Source organism: Lepidochelys olivacea (assembly GCF_965140295.1).
Source record: "Lepidochelys olivacea isolate rLepOli2 genome assembly, chromosome: 8".
In the NCBI taxonomy this organism is placed as follows: domain Eukaryota; kingdom Metazoa; phylum Chordata; order Testudines; family Cheloniidae; genus Lepidochelys; species Lepidochelys olivacea.
The window spans coordinates 51,686,482-51,701,970 of record NC_140418.1 but is presented as its reverse complement, the minus strand read 5'-3'; the positions used below and the strand labels follow the sequence as shown (position 1 = coordinate 51,701,970).

The 15,489-nt window shown below is 43.5% G+C and overlaps 1 protein-coding gene across 2 annotated transcripts in view; it reads right to left on the bottom strand.

The window, feature by feature from the left end:
* Positions 1-2,692: 2,692 nt before the first annotated feature.
* Positions 2,693-15,489, bottom strand: part of RASAL2 (RAS protein activator like 2) — a 267,847-nt gene continuing 255,050 nt past the window's right edge. For both annotated transcript variants that reach the window (XM_084637148.1, XM_084637147.1), the window contains exons 17-18: positions 15,300-15,387; positions 2,693-8,665 (exon numbers count right to left, since the gene is read on the bottom strand). In XM_084637148.1, coding sequence (XP_084493274.1) covers positions 8,501-8,665; positions 15,300-15,387 — 253 coding nt within the window. In that variant the 3' untranslated portion in view covers positions 2,693-8,500. The remainder of the gene's footprint in view (positions 8,666-15,299; positions 15,388-15,489) is intronic.

The window sequence follows — 15,489 nt, the reverse complement described above, 5'->3', positions numbered from 1 at the left end:
ACAATATTATGTGTCTACAGCCAGGATATTCAATCTACACCACTGCACTGAAAAGCAGTAATTCAATACACCTTCTAAGGATATGGAGGTATTTAATGTGCAGGGCTGGGAGAGAAGGTGAAGGACAGGAATGTTTGGTGTTCTAGAGACCATGAGAATTCTCTTTTCAGGAGGATACTGCTTACGTGTAAGCAAGCTTGTATCCCACAGGTTTAGACAGCTGCAGCTTTTCTGTTAAGTAGAAACATGTACCCTAGTATCAATATAACCATAAAACTTTTATTCTTACATTCTTCAGGTAGAAGAAATACTAAAGGGGAGTTTTCCCATAGGGTCATTCCAGCTGAAATGGGTCAGCTATGAACTGTGACAAGACCAGACCAAACGACTCTTTAGAGAACATGGAGTTCTCTAAAGAAGGGAAAAAATGCTCCTTTTGGTACAAATAATTTTGGACAGTGGAACCAGAATGTGTATGGGCAGGTCATAGATAAAAAATAAAGTTAGCATTTCTGGCAGGGAGACAGGGATGTAGAGTAAGCGTAGGTAACTGCTGAGGAACGGTACAAGGAAATTAGATAGCGTTTCTTGTGGAGGACATGGAAGAGGGAATTCTCAACCAGTGTATCACCAGAACATTGTTTGTTTTGCCCCAGTGCCCAGAATCCCCATTCAGGATTAGGCTCCCCTTGTGTTGGGCAATGTAGAGGTATATTAAGGCAGGCCCAAGCCCAGAGAGCTTCCAGTCTAAATAAGGACGAGACACCAACAGGTAAATGTTGAACAGAACAGAGATGGTAGGGTCAAGGTGGTGACAAGAAATAGGAGAACAAAGTTGCATACATTCACTGTGTGTATAGTTTGAAAGCCTTTAAAACCCTGTATATAAATGACAATTTTAAAAATAAGTTTTTACCAAATCTATGCCCAACACAAAGTTTTCCATGAGACAAATCCAGTGGGAGGGATTTTCCGCTTTTTGTATTCTCTTGTAATTCATGTATATGGAATGATAACGATAACATTACCAAAAAGCCACTACTCTGTGTGCATCTATGAATAAACATCCCCTTGAAGTGGCTGCAGCTCAAAGGATGCAGCTTTGTGCTAGGCTAGTGTAAGAGAACCTGCAAATTAGAAATTTAGTACAAACAAGGGAAACTGAGGTTGCTTTCATGGTCCAAGATTACAGAAATGCACAAAGTGTCCAAAATAACTAATGCAAAGAAAATCAGATGGTTGAGAGTGTTTTCATTACTGACGGTGTTATTAGTAACATAGATAAAGGAATTTTTTTTTAAAAGAGATGATTTCTTTAACTTTGAGAAAGGGTAAAGTTTACAGAGACTGTTGGAGTGGATAGTACTTCTCCTGTTTCACCACAGGGTGTCACCCTTTCTCTCTCTATACGGTTTAGCTGGACTATTCCATGTGGGCAAGAAGATTCAAAACCAGGGAGAATTACTACATAGGGAAGCAGAGCGCGGCAAAAGGGGACAAACTTTAGAACTGAGGCCAAGCACAGTACCAGAATTCCAAACTCAGGTCAGTGGATAGAATTCTGGTTCCACTGATCTCTAATGGAGAGCAGCGTGAGAGATAAATGACAAACCATATTGTGTTCACCAGCAAGCTGCAATTTCAAAGCCCAATCTCTGATGCACTCTTCAGCCACAGACCACCTCCGTTTCCTGTGCACTCCACATTTTCCCCCCATCCCTTGCTTGCCCCCACTGCTACTCGCTCCTTTTCATTGGGCTGGGGCAAGGGGTTGGGGTATGGGGAGGGATGAGGGCTCCAGCAGGGGGTGCTGGTTCTGGGATGGGGCCAGAAATGAGGGGTTCAGGGTGCAGGAGGGGGTTCTGGGCTGGGATAGGGTGCAGGCCAGCAATGTGGTGTTTGGAGTGCAGGAGGGGGCTGCGGGGTGGAGTCAAGGGGTTTGGAGTGTGTGTGTGTGTGGGGGGGGGGCTCTGGGCTGAGGCAGGGGGTTGGGATGTGGGAGGAGGTACAGACTCTGGGCTGGGGGTGCGGGCTCCACAATGGGACCAGAAATGAGGGGATCATGGTGCAGGAGGGGGTTCTGGGCTGGGGCAGGAATGTGGGGTGCCAGCCCTGGGAGGGGAATCAGGGATGGGGCAGGGGGTCAGGGTGTGGGTTCCAGGAGGGAGGTTGAGTATGGGAAGGAGCTCAAGGCTGGAGCAGAGGGTTGAGGTGTGGGAGGGGGTGTGGGCTCCAGGCAGGACTTACCTTGGGGCCTCCCCGGAAGCAGCGATAAGTCCCTCGACTTCTAGGCGGAGGCGCAGCCAGGCGTCTCTGTGCATTGCCTCCCCCTGCAGGCACCACCCCCACAGCTCCCGTTGGCAGTGGTTCCTGCCTTAGCCCCATCAGTCAGACTTTTAATGGCTCGGGCAGCAGTGCTGACCGGAGCCACCAGGGTCCCTTTTTTAGGAGGTGTTCTGGTCGAAAACTGGACACCTGGCAACCCTACTTGGATAGCTCAAGGAGTTGCAATGCAAACTGTCCCAGAGATTGAGTTATACTGTTGCCTTGCAAATTTCCTCCCACTAGTAAAAAAAAAAAATTTGCCCCAACACATATGTACAATCACCCAGCAGTGAGAGCAGTAAGATTTTAATCAATGCAGGCAGATTGAGTCCAGACTGTTTAAAGTTAAAGTTTATTTGTATTCTTTGTAGGAATATCAATAAAAGACCTCAAATGTATCTATATCTGTACATATACAAGAACCTTGGAAAAATTATTCACAGAACAAAAATAAATCTTCTTTAGAACAAACCCAGGCAATGAAATGCAGAGATGGAGCTCAGAGACTGAACAGTCCAGTGCTACTAGCATAAAAATATGGTTTTGAAAACCAACTTTATTACTTTTTTAAAGGTGTAATTTGTTGAACTAAAAAATAAATTATTTAGAGCTATCATTGTAAAATAGTCCTGTGTAGTAACACTCTCATTAAGGCCCTTGAGATAGAAAATCTATTTTTGTACAGGTAGGATTCCTGGCAGGAGTGATTCACAATGACATTCTCTCTCTCTCTCATGGGAACTAATTTAATGTAGGGAAGGAAGTGTCTAAAAGCATCAACCTAAATTTAAGCATTTAAATCTATCACACACTGTTGGAGAATAGTGGTTGTCCAGATAATGTCCTATTTGGTTAATGTTAATCAACAATATAAATATACATGTAATGGTTTAAACATGAATTGTTCCCCAAGAGTGATGTAGACATTTTTACAGAACACATAAATAGGATTTGTACATACATCACATTGGTCACTCAGCAAATGAATATGGCTAACATACACCACTGTTAAATCACTGACCCATTGGTTAGTTAAAAGCTGGTGGTTTGAACTAGCAGTAGAGTATGAAATTAATGCAAAAGGTAAAAAAAAAAAAAAAAAAAAAAAAAAAAAAGCCAAAGCATTTGCAACAATGTAAAAGAAAAACATTCTGGGATGGCCGAATATAGAGGTTATCCAACCACAGAACACAACCTACGTCCACCAGCTAGGAAATATGCACATCTCTCTCCACCCTCCTTGGGGCTCTCTCATGATATGAGAGGGTTTCTAAGACAGAATGTTTGAAATGTGCAGCTAGGTATGTATTTATATACATGAATACCCATTTCTATACACTGAAGAAAAAACAGTAGATGCTTAGTGACTCCAACTCCCACCCCTTTTCCTTCTTTAGGATCTGAATTCCCTGTGTTGCAAAGAAGGGTCCTTTAGATTAGGCCACATTTAAGCCATTCACTCATCCTTAGCTTCTCCTCCTCTCCCGAGATATTTACTGCTTCTCTTGCCAGTGTGATTACTTTTGTCCCTCATCAATGCAACATATAGCATTCAGAATTTGACAAATCGCCAGAGCACAACACATGCTATTGTGCTTAACTGCAACACCACAAGCAGGTCAAGAGTTTTTATTTAAAATTCAGAAATCCAACTGGCTGGTATAGGAAAGGGTCTCTCAGTTCATGTGTCTTTTTTGAGGGACCACCATAAAGCAAGAGTCACGGATGTGGCCAGCAAGCACCTAATCCCCAAAGTCACGGTTAGTCCCATCACACCGGGATACAAGTAGTGCTGCTGGACTCTCTCTGTCAAGGAGTAGGGGCAAGAAATAGCACCACAAGCACACAGTCAATGGCTGGCCACAGAGAGGTCTGTTGGCCTGAGGCCTGTGTGTCACTGTGATAACTGTTGAGAATGCAAAGGTATATTGTAAACTCCCTCTCTCACTCAGCACAGCTCAGATGAAGGGTGAGGAAATCAGATTCAGTGAAAGTCACAGACAGTGGAAAGCTACAGTTTTAGGTTGAGGCTTGGAGAATCAGATGGCAAGCGCCATTCCTTAAAGTCAAAATAATGTTTAACCACAAACTGTGATGCTTAATAGAAACTGATGGCACTAGAGAGCTTGGGATAAGGAATCCTCGCCTTCCTTTTCTCTTAGCAGCTCTGTTCCAATGCCTCCCCAACAGAGATGCACTCATGGAGGCAGCCCAAAGTTGGGAACAAACAGATAGGGGTTCTAGAGACTTCTAGAAGCCTTCCTACATTACCTCTGCTGTCCTCAAGTGAAGGTGGCCAGTCTCCCACAGTAGCATTACACATGGCCTACTATGTTTAGGTGATTTGTCAATATACTAGCCAAAACCCTAAAAAGCTATAAAGTTCATCATCAGATTTTGTTCTATTTATTTTTCCTCTCATTCCTGTAGAAATGTATAGACTGCTCATCTGAAAACGTTTATTGTCCCATTCATATTAAAATGGACCATGAGGCTCTTTTCTTGTTACTGTGTGTTTTAATGCCACTTGAATTTGATTAGACTGGACAGAAGAGAAGCCGGCAATGTCACATACTCTAGTCTCTTAACAAATGAAACTCTCCCTAGAAAGCAGCTCTAAAACAAAGGGGGAGCAGAACATAGAAGTGTAATGTTCTGCTCCATATTTGATCTGCTTTCACTTAACAATATTGTGCAGCTGCCACCTTTACCTGAGCAGGAAATTATAAACCAACAGAAACATCATCACAGCAACAAGCTGTAATGACTGAGCCCTAGAACAGTGGCCTTTTCCAGGGTGACACTGAAGAAAAGCACAGGAGGATGTGCACATATGTATACATTACTCAAGATATGGCCAATCCCATTATATAACCTTTCAGCAGCTAGGGAATCCCCTCTGAAAACCAGGAGCAGTTGTATTTAAAAGCACTCTATCCTATGCATAGGGAACTTCACTCTATGATGCCAGGTACGATGCCATCAACTCTGGTGGTGCAACGGTCCCCAGTAGGCTACATGTACTTGATTATGATTTGATATGATATGCATGGAAAGATGCTGTCCCTACTGAATTTCTCGGCAGAAGCCTGTGTGACCCTTACACAAAGGCAAGTGCACAATACATTCCCAAGAGCCTTCACCATCTAATCACACATCAAAGCAGTGATTGTTCATGGATTACCATAAGGCTCTGGTCAGCTCATCTCCCTCAGTAGCGTTAGCCTAGCACCACTAGAATGCCATTTCGACTGGAGTCTGTATCTCCATGTAAACCTTCTTCTAGCCCCCACAAAATAATGCACAGACGAAGAATTCAGTTGCTCCTTAATCTTGAACTTCAGAGAAAAAACCCACCCACACCACATGCTGTATATACTATATGATTAAAGTACACACCCATTTACAGGGCTGCTTTTGGGAAAAAGATTTTGCATAGCACCGCTGGGTGAATATAATCTAGGGTAATTATAGTGAACTTCACTTAATTTGTGTGCAGTTATATAACACAGGGGGAGGCGTGCAGTCGCTGCCTCCAAGCCACACAAAAACGCTGAGCTAAAGGGGGTTTCATTGGACAAGAGCTTCTCGCAAAAACATGAGAGCTACTCACAATAGACAAATGGATCCATAGCTGTTACTATGACTGCAGCCTTGGTATGTGGTTAGGAGGAGAGGGTGAAAGGCACAGCTCCCAAGGGAGAAAATAGCAGGAGTCACAATGACCCAGAGTTGGAAAACATTGTTTGGAAAGTTTAAAAAAAAAAATCACTACTGTGCAGATCCACTACATGGCCCCATTAGCACAGAAGCCTCCATAAACTTGTCTGTGCTGCTTTAAGAACATTAAGCAGGACCTCTCCTTGCTCTTTAGTACCTATCATGTTTGAGAACTAGGCAGAGGAAGCAGCTTTGAGCTGAGAGAACATTAAAAATAAATTCTTACTCACTTCAGGTAAGTGTTCTACCAAGGTCTTACTAAAACAGATTCATACACTTTTACTTTATATGTCCTACAGTACAGGAGATATGGTCTCTCTGTTTTTGTGCATAGTTATATATGTACATATATGTGTGTGCATGTATGTTTAATGGAAGTAACTTTTAACTCGCACAGTTAACATATTGCGCTTTACAACAAAGAAATAGATTCGGCCTAAAGAGTTAGGCTAATTCATTTCTAAACAGCAAACAAACTTGGACAAATGATTCTGAATTAAGGTCATTGTCAATATTGCCAAACCCGAGTGGTCAGAGAATTCAAATCAGGCCCCCAAAAATCATGAGATTGGCTTAGAAATCCCAAGATTTTTAAAATAGTAAAGTTTTCACAGAATCATAGTGCTTAAGGCCAGAATGGACCATCAGATCACTTAGTCAGACCTCCTGCATAACACAGGCCCTCAAATTTCACCCAGTTGCTCCTGGATTGAGTCCAATAACTGGTGTCTGACTAACGCGCGTCTTCCAACGCGGTATCCAATCTTGATTTAAAGACATGAAGAGATGGACAATCCACCACTTCCCTTGGTAGCTTGTTCCAATGATTCATCACCCTCACTGCTGGAAATCTGTACCTAATTTCTAATTTGAATTGGTCTAGTTTTTACTTGCTTTGTGTTGAGCCTTTAAGATTCACAGGTTCTTGCTTTTCTCTGCAATAACAAGAGCTAAACTGTACTTGTTTACAAACTGAAAGTGAAGATTCTCACAATCATTTGACTCCAGAAGCTGGGGCTTTAAAAAACCCACACTAAGTATTCCGAGACCTCTGGTAAAACCATGAGAGTTGCCAATACGGTGTAATTCCTGTTAATCTTGTGTGGCATGTAATATTACAAAATCTTCCTTCCCACAAGGTCACTTTATAATTTCAGGAGGAGCGTTCATGTACATCCTGCAAAAGTTTGCTCCTGTGGGAAGCACGCGCAACATTATGGGGGACACTGAGGTTCAGCTGTAAACTCACTTAGGCAAAAACCTGGATACGTACAGAACTCAAAAAACATTAATAGAAAGGCAGATTTAATTTGGATGGGGTGGAGATGTTAAAAAATCATGCATAGTCTGGAGAAAGCATCTCTGATGTTGTGATACCTGATAACCCAGTGGGTGAAACGGTGAAAGTGAAACTGAACAAGACAAAGTTCAAAATAAACAAACTAGGAAAGTTTTATTTTACGTTCACTGATCTATTGCACAGGGCCTGGGTGCCCTTTGGTTAGCCCTTTCCTTAGAATACTAACCTGATTATTTCCAATGGAGAGTGGAGAACAGATTTGTATAGTTACTGCATTGAGACCATGGACTGTATGCACACTGGGAATTGGACTGAAGTTCAAAAAACACAGGTATTTACAGTTCTGTAAACTCTAAAAAGGAAAAATCAAACCTTACTATAACTGGGGTAAAAATATCCCACCTTTAAAACTGCAAATTCCCTTTGTCTATTAGGTGGAAAGCCTGGCTTTGGGCAGACCACAAGGAGATGGGCTTACTGCTCTAAAGAGTTCCTACTCAGTATGCTCAGAGAGACTGGAATAGCCTTTTGCCTGTATCCTAGCAATAGCAGATACAGAAGCCAACAGGATCCAGTGTTCCTGCGTGAAGGTTGGGTGTGGAGTTGTATTCAGTTAAAGAACTGGGGAAGAGAAGGTTAAAATCGGCAGATGAGTCTCTTTTATAATTCATTTAACTAATATTTCACTTCACTCCATGTGCTTGTATCAATCACCCTGATATGTACAGCTTCTAAGTAACCAACTGCTTCTGTCTCTCTTGCTCGCTCACGCCTTCACCCACACCGGACATGCGCACACACATTCCTCTCTCTTCCTCTTCTTCCTCCCCAAGGACTGCAGTGCTTTGAACAAGAGGAAAAAATAATAATAAAAATAGCAATAATTAAAAAAAAATCTACATGGTTGACTTCCTTTTGGTATATTACAGTGGCATTTTCTGTACACGGCCCACAACAGGCTCCCTATGTATATACACAGCGATATGGAGGGCCCTTGCCCTTACTATCCTGGTCTAAACGGTGGGCTATATTTCCCCATCCAGAGTTTTTCTTTTAGCAGCATTCTGTAAACCTGTAAGGAGTCTGTGTTTGGCTTTCTTGAGTCTGCTTCCTTCTGCCCTGCCCCAGGGCAGATGGCCAGCAGCATTTAACCTGTTAGCAGCTGCTGTTTTTGAATTCACCATTCTCCGTGATGGAAAGCTTGGTGGGGTTGGTGGGGGAGATGCCATTGCGGACCTGCATGCTGTAGCGCTCCTTCACCTGCGTCAGGGCACTCATCAGCCGCGTGTTGGCTGAGTCCAGAGACACGATCCGCTTCTCCTGAAACACACACACACAATAAATCAAAGCCATTCCACCCAGTACAGCACTTCCCTGAACCCTTTCTTTGCCAGGAACTTCCATTGCCTGCACTGTGATCAAGTCTTCAGATGCTTTCTAGACAGATACATCCTTACCAGCGTTTCCTGTGGAATGGGGATGTCTCTGCCTCTTTCTGTTTTTTGGAGGTACTACGGCTCCAGTTTGCCATAGGCTCTGCACACCCCAGTTTGGTCTCCCCGGTTTCTTTACATGACGGAAGCTGCCAATAAGTCATTGTTATACTTAGTTAACTAATCCAGCCTTGGGGGTTATGTATTTCAGGGTTTTCACCCTACAGCCCTTTCACAAGGCAGACGAAGGCGCAAAAGCCTCCCTGGATTTAGAATTTTTTCCCTTATTGGAAAATTTGGAAAACAGAAACAGGCAGCAGTAAAATAAGGGGTGGCAGGTTTCATTTTGCAAAGAAAAGTGCAGGTGGTATGTAAGGATCATTGTCTCTAAAGACTGCATGGAGATGCTCAGTATAAACCCACTGTATGTTTGAAATTAAAACAGCAAATAATGGCAGCCTGCAGTCACCAGCAGTGGTGAGGGTACAAGAGCAACACAGGAGAAAAGCAGCCAAAAGCTAAAACTAAGTGGTTATTTGGTGGGGGCAGGGAGGGGTAAGAGGGAAGTGTGGGGGGCGGGGGGAAGATGGCATCAACAAAACACAAAAAACAAACAAACAAACCACACTGTTCCTAGACCCATTCCAGCTCGGAGTTGCTCCAGGACTTACAAAATCAAAGGTTCTCTCGTTCTGGTTTTAATTCTTCTGGCACAGAAAGTGCTAGCTTCCACTTCAAGCAATGAAGTATTTAGAAGCTAAAGGGTAGCTGAATGCACTAAATACATAAAAAAATAAATCAGCTGTGCTATCTGAGGTGGGACACTGAGAAAGGGGATTCAAACCAAGGAGACTGATGGTACAAGTCAGCTTTCAATATTTGTCTTGCCTTTAAAAAATGCAACCACACAAAGCAGCAATGGACACTGCAGCAGGTAAACATGCTCTCCGTGCTACCAGCCGATTGACTTATTTTATATTCTTATTTTTAAAAAAAGCTGCATGCAATCTCTGCCCAGTGCAGCCCCAGCCCATTGAGAAACAAAGGGAAGGAAAAATGATGTACGGAAGGCACAAACATTAGGAGATAATTCAGACATGTTGCTCAGGAGACATAAGTTTTACAGCAGCCCCATGAGGTTCACATCCCAGCATGTCAGCAGAATGGGACATGTGCAATCAGGGAGAATGTCTGTTCTTCCCAAAGGGTTTCCCCAAGTGAATAAAGGTGGGGGGCTCAAAACAAAACAGAGTTTAGGTGCTGCTTGTATAACAGAGCTGATGTAGGAAACAGGGTCAGCAGAGATCAATAGCAAGATCAGGCCATGACCACTCATTGTCCTATCATTGCACTGCTCCTAGTTCAGAAAGGGGAAAAAAGAAGGGGCAAGATCTGAGAGGTAAAGCATCAGCCTTCCCTCCAACACCAAAGTGAGGAGATAGGTTTAAAGGAAGAAAGAAAAACACCTGACTTAGCAGAGATTTGTTTCCTCAGGAAGTCCCTCCCTTCCCTAACTCAATCTCCCCATTCATTTTCAAAAGAAAAGTTTCTATTAAAAAAATTTGGCCTTACAGAGAGTTAAAAATGGAAGGCTGGGGTGTTTTCTGGCACTGATTGAGCATGCTCAGTACATGAGGTAATTGCAAACTCAGATCAAACATGGACAGAACAACTGAAAAGCTTTAACCAGAATGTCAATCTTGAAGGCATGAGCTTGGTGAACAAAAGGAGATGCACCCTGCTGATACCTCCTCACTCAAAGGAAAATGCAATCTAACCAAACACGTTCCTAATGCACATGAATTAGGTGCAGGGAGTGGTAGGAGCTGGAATGTGTAGGAGGTCAGTGCACCAGGCCAGGGCTGGGTACTGCTCAGCTAGAGAACTGATTGGGTTTACTTGCCTGTTTGAATTATCTCATCCCCATTTATGACCTGTAATTTAACACAGTGGAGATGTCACTTGCAATAGCAATTGGCCTATTTCATAGAATCATAGAATCAAAGGATTAGAAGGGACCACAAGGGTCATCTAGTCTAACCCCTGCCAAGATGCAGGATTTGTTGTGTCACTTTGCAGCTCTGCTATTCTCTGGGGAGGTTACCATCACCCAGACCTCTCTCTTTTCAATCTGGGAAGCACAGAAAGAGCCTCTGGATTCACAACATTTACAAACGTTGTGCGGTAAAGTTGTGAGTAATGTACATAGTCAGTTTAACAAGAAGACTGTTGTGCATAGCTTAATAAAGGATGCCACACCCTGAACACAGACAGCAATTCCTGCAAAGCATTCTTTGGTGAAGAAAGAGACAAGAATCCAATGTCCTTCACTGCTATGTCCTAGCATTCATTTTCATCTTGAAAATGAGAAACCAGGATCCAGTTCTGTTCCAAGTATCTCTAAAGAGAATGACCTCCCATCTCTATCCTGGTGCATTAAACCCCACTGGCCAACGAATCATGGTCTGAAAACAATCTTCCTTCTAAGTGTAATTTGAAGCAGAATAATTAACAGTAAAAGAAATCTGGTTCCTCAGACAGTTGTGTCCTCTGCAACCAGGTGTTGAGTACCCTGCCAACATCCCTTTTCTGCTCGAGGACCCACAAAAGGCCTTGCATTGTGGCCATGAAACTCTATCAAATGACAGGACTGGACTACTGGTATTGTGTTTCTATGGGTTCACTGATGCGCTCGCCCTTCTAAACCTGATTTGGGCTTTTTCCTGGGCACTCCCCCACAGCTCTTGTTGGTTTGGTGAGTGAGAGACGAGGTCCAGAAATCAACCCCAAGTTTCCCATATGGAGGGGGTTAGGGAACTGGGCTGGGAGAAAGAAATTTGATTAAAAGGGAAAACTTCTCTCTCCATTTTAAAAAGGTTACATTTCCTAGCCATTGAAACACCAGAGTTACTGTATGGGATGTGTACAGAACTCTGTCTCACATGGCTGATCCCTTCAAGCAATTTGCACTGCTGGTGATCATACCACAAACAGTTAGCCGTCATGTTGGGGCATTGCACCTCTTCAGCATGGAGGGGTTAACCAACAACAATCCTCCCTTCTGCAGGCTGACACTGAGGGACCAGACTTCTCTGGCATGCAACATCCCCATCGTGTTGCTCCTGGAACAGGCACAGTATCGCACAGAGGATGAGAGGCTATTGGCATAGACTGGTAAAGAGAGGGGAGGGGAAGTTCCTCTCTGCTCAGACATGATCATTCTAGGCCGATTATTGGCTACATGATCCCCGCCCATCAATTTCTCTGTATCTATTACAGTGCTCCTCCACCCCCCCATCTCAGCACAGATACGCCCTCACTGCAGCTGGCCAAGCCCTGAAAGCAAGTTCACAGTCCAGATGGGATTCACCATTGTGATGTTATTGACATGAACTGTGACTGTATAGATCATTGTTGCAACGAGGGTCCTATGGTTGCACCAGGTCTTGTACAGAGGAGGTCAAGTGGGGTGTCTATGAAAAGGTTATAGTTTGCTGGTTATGATTATGCTGTTTGTATGTGTGTATCATTTTTGTATTTGAAGTTATGAATACTGGCTATGTACTTGTATCTCAATGTGTTTGATTCTAAGTAGCCCTCAGTGAAGCATTTGGTCAGCTTCTTGAGAAAGGACTATTCTCAGTAAGTGCCCAATCAAGACACATTTAACTAACAATGGACTTTGGGAGATGCCAGTCCACATCTGAGCTTTCCTGGGAACGTTCAAACTGACATGTAAACAATGGCATCAGCCTGCAAAAAGCTGAATCATTCATGGATATGTGACTTGCCCAGGTGGCTACAAACTCCATCTTGTTGCTGTGACTTTGCACAGGAGAACAAAGGGGTTTCCACCCACAAGAGAAAGAATATAAAGGCCCTGGAAACCCCTCCATTTTGTCTTCAGCTGGCTCAAGAGATGGCCTCTCCACCCCCAAGAGATGCCTGAAAGAAACTGAAACAAAGGACAGTAACTACAGGGGTGTGAGTGATTGCTGGACCCAGAGTAGGAAGGAGTCCAGATTGTGAAAGAAGCTTATTGGAACTTCTCTGGGGGTGAGATTTCATCTGTAATCAGTTTCTTAATGTATTAGGCTTAGACTTGTGTGTTTTGTTTTATTTTGCTTGGTAACTTACTTTGTTCTGTCTGCTAGTACTTGGAACCACTTACATCCTACTTTTTATACTTAATAAAATCACTTTTGTTTATTATTGAACCCAGAGTGAGTAATTAGTACCTGAGGGAGCAAACAGCTGTGCATATCTCTCTATCAGCGTTATAGAGGGAGGACAAGTTATGAGTTTACCCTGTATAAGCTTTATACAGAGTAAAACGGATTTATTTGGGGTTTGGATCCCATTGGGAGCTGGCTGTCTAGTGCTGGAGACAGGAGCACTTGCTAAGCCGTTTTCAGTTAAGTCTGCAGCTTTGGGGGTGTGGGTCAGACCCTGAGTCTGTGTTGGAGCAGACTGGCGTGTCTGGCTCAACAAGGCAGGGTTCTGGAGGCCCAAACTGGCAGAGAAAATGGGCTCAGAGGTAGTCTCAGCACATCAGGTGATAGTCCCAAGGGGGTTTCTGTGATTGAACCTGTCACAACCATCATCTTCAAGGGCTATCTATAAAAGCCTTTTACGCTGCTCTGTATGCCACTGATTACATCTTTCTACTTCAGGTTGGAGACAGCAGATGAATGGCCCACTCAGAGGAGGATGCCCAGGCCCCTCTTTCAGACAGTTGGTGTGGGGATGGTCAGAGAAGAGGTATCCACATTCCTCCCCAAAGTCTAATAGGTTGTTGCTTTTTGGACATGCCTGAGCTACATCAGTTTGGGACAATGAGACCCTGAGACCGTAACTAAGTATGAAAATTGGCTTGTCTCATTCATGTCCCCACCCCACCATCAGCTCAGCTCAAAAGTCCATCTGCATGAAGAAAGGGTCTGCTATTCCGCTTTATTCACAGGAGTCAAGTATTAAATATAAGCCCCCTGTATTCTCCTCTTTTGCCCTAGGTTTTGAGAGTCAGTGAACACACACACTGTTTCACTCTCCTGTTCACTTAAGTTATATCACAAGAGGATGACTTCTATTCTGGCATCCTCAGTTAGAACATCCTGCAGGGTGTATGGGGAGCAGCTGTTGTGCAATTCCAGCAGGATTATCTTCTCATCCTAGAAGTCTAAATATTTTTGAGCTGAACATAATGCAAGGACCAAGAGATACCGTACTCAAGTGATTTGTTCATATTAGACGGCATAGGTCCAAATCCTCTAGTTTTCAAGTTTAGCATCACTGAAGGAGTAGCTACAGGAAAATGTGCTGGGAGACAGCACACACAAGTGTTCCTCCTCAGAGGCTAAAACTTTTCTAGATTCCAAAATAGAACCTCCTGAAGAATACGTTTCTGCTACCACAAAGTCTTTGAGATCTCTTTTCTTTGTATATGTTCCCTAGTGACACATACAGAGCTCATACGTTTCACAGGTCTCATTACTGTTGGCTATCCATAATGGAACAAAAAGAAAAGGAGTACTTGTGGCACCTTAGAGACTAACCAATTTATTTGAGCATGAGCTTTCGTGAGCTACAGCTCACTTCATCGGATGCATGGAACAAATGCCTGCTCACACTTCTGCTCTAATATGCCAAGAGCATCTTTGGCTAGATTAATATATAACCTCACGTATGTTGAGGGAGGGAAATTCCAACCACAGCTCAGCGGTTCTGGCACTTCCCGCCTGCATGGTGAGGTGACTTTCTGAAACCACCTGGGATGCTGTTGTTGTTACATGTATCTTTGGAAAAGTTAAATATTTTAAAATTGTAACTAGGAAGTGACACTAATCATTAAAAAGCACAAAAGCAGGAGAGATTTCTACACTCTTGAGCATGAGGGGCACTGACAAACAGTCTCTCACAAGCGTAATGCAGCGGGCGGAGATCAAACTGGTTGTATATTTTGTTTATCAGCTTCGTTTCTATCGGGGTGAGCATTGATGCAGAAAGGAAGCAAAACAGATTTGAAGCAATACTTCCAAAAACACTGGAAGAGCAGAACTGCATTATTTACACCTATGTGCCGCATCTACTAGTTCCCTTTCCCACAGCTAAGCTGTATCAGCCAAGGCAAGCACTGGAAATTCATGCCACCGTAGGCATTATTCCAAGACTGACTATAGACACAGTCAGCTGAAGTCAAACACAACGCTTTAGCAGTATATTGCGCAATGCTACACAGCAAGAGCTCACTTCTTTCTTAGAGGCTTCAGTTAACCCCATAAAGCACTGCATCACACGGGTGCTAAACGCTGTAGTCTTTGTTGAGTGAAAACAGAATTCTCTCCATGAAGGAGGCACGTAGTATGTGCAATGCCATGGGGTGATGCTGGTTTGGGAATGAGACAATAATGCTGAGAGCTATCCAATAGATTTTGACATGGTGGCTGCATGGGACACAAGGATGGGGCCTAATGGTTTCTGTTCAAGAAATGCTTCGTTCTTAGAGATCCAAAACTCCTTACCTGTGCATCAATAATTTTCTGCTTTGCATCAATGACTGCTTGCATCTCAGCATGATCCTTCTTCAGCTCCTCTTCGACCGCCATTAGCCTGGGACATTGACAGGGATCAGGAAATCTTAATACAATTCTAGAGTGTTTCAGACAATGCAGTTGTAGCTCAAACAAGTCAGCCCAACAACTGGCGCTCTCC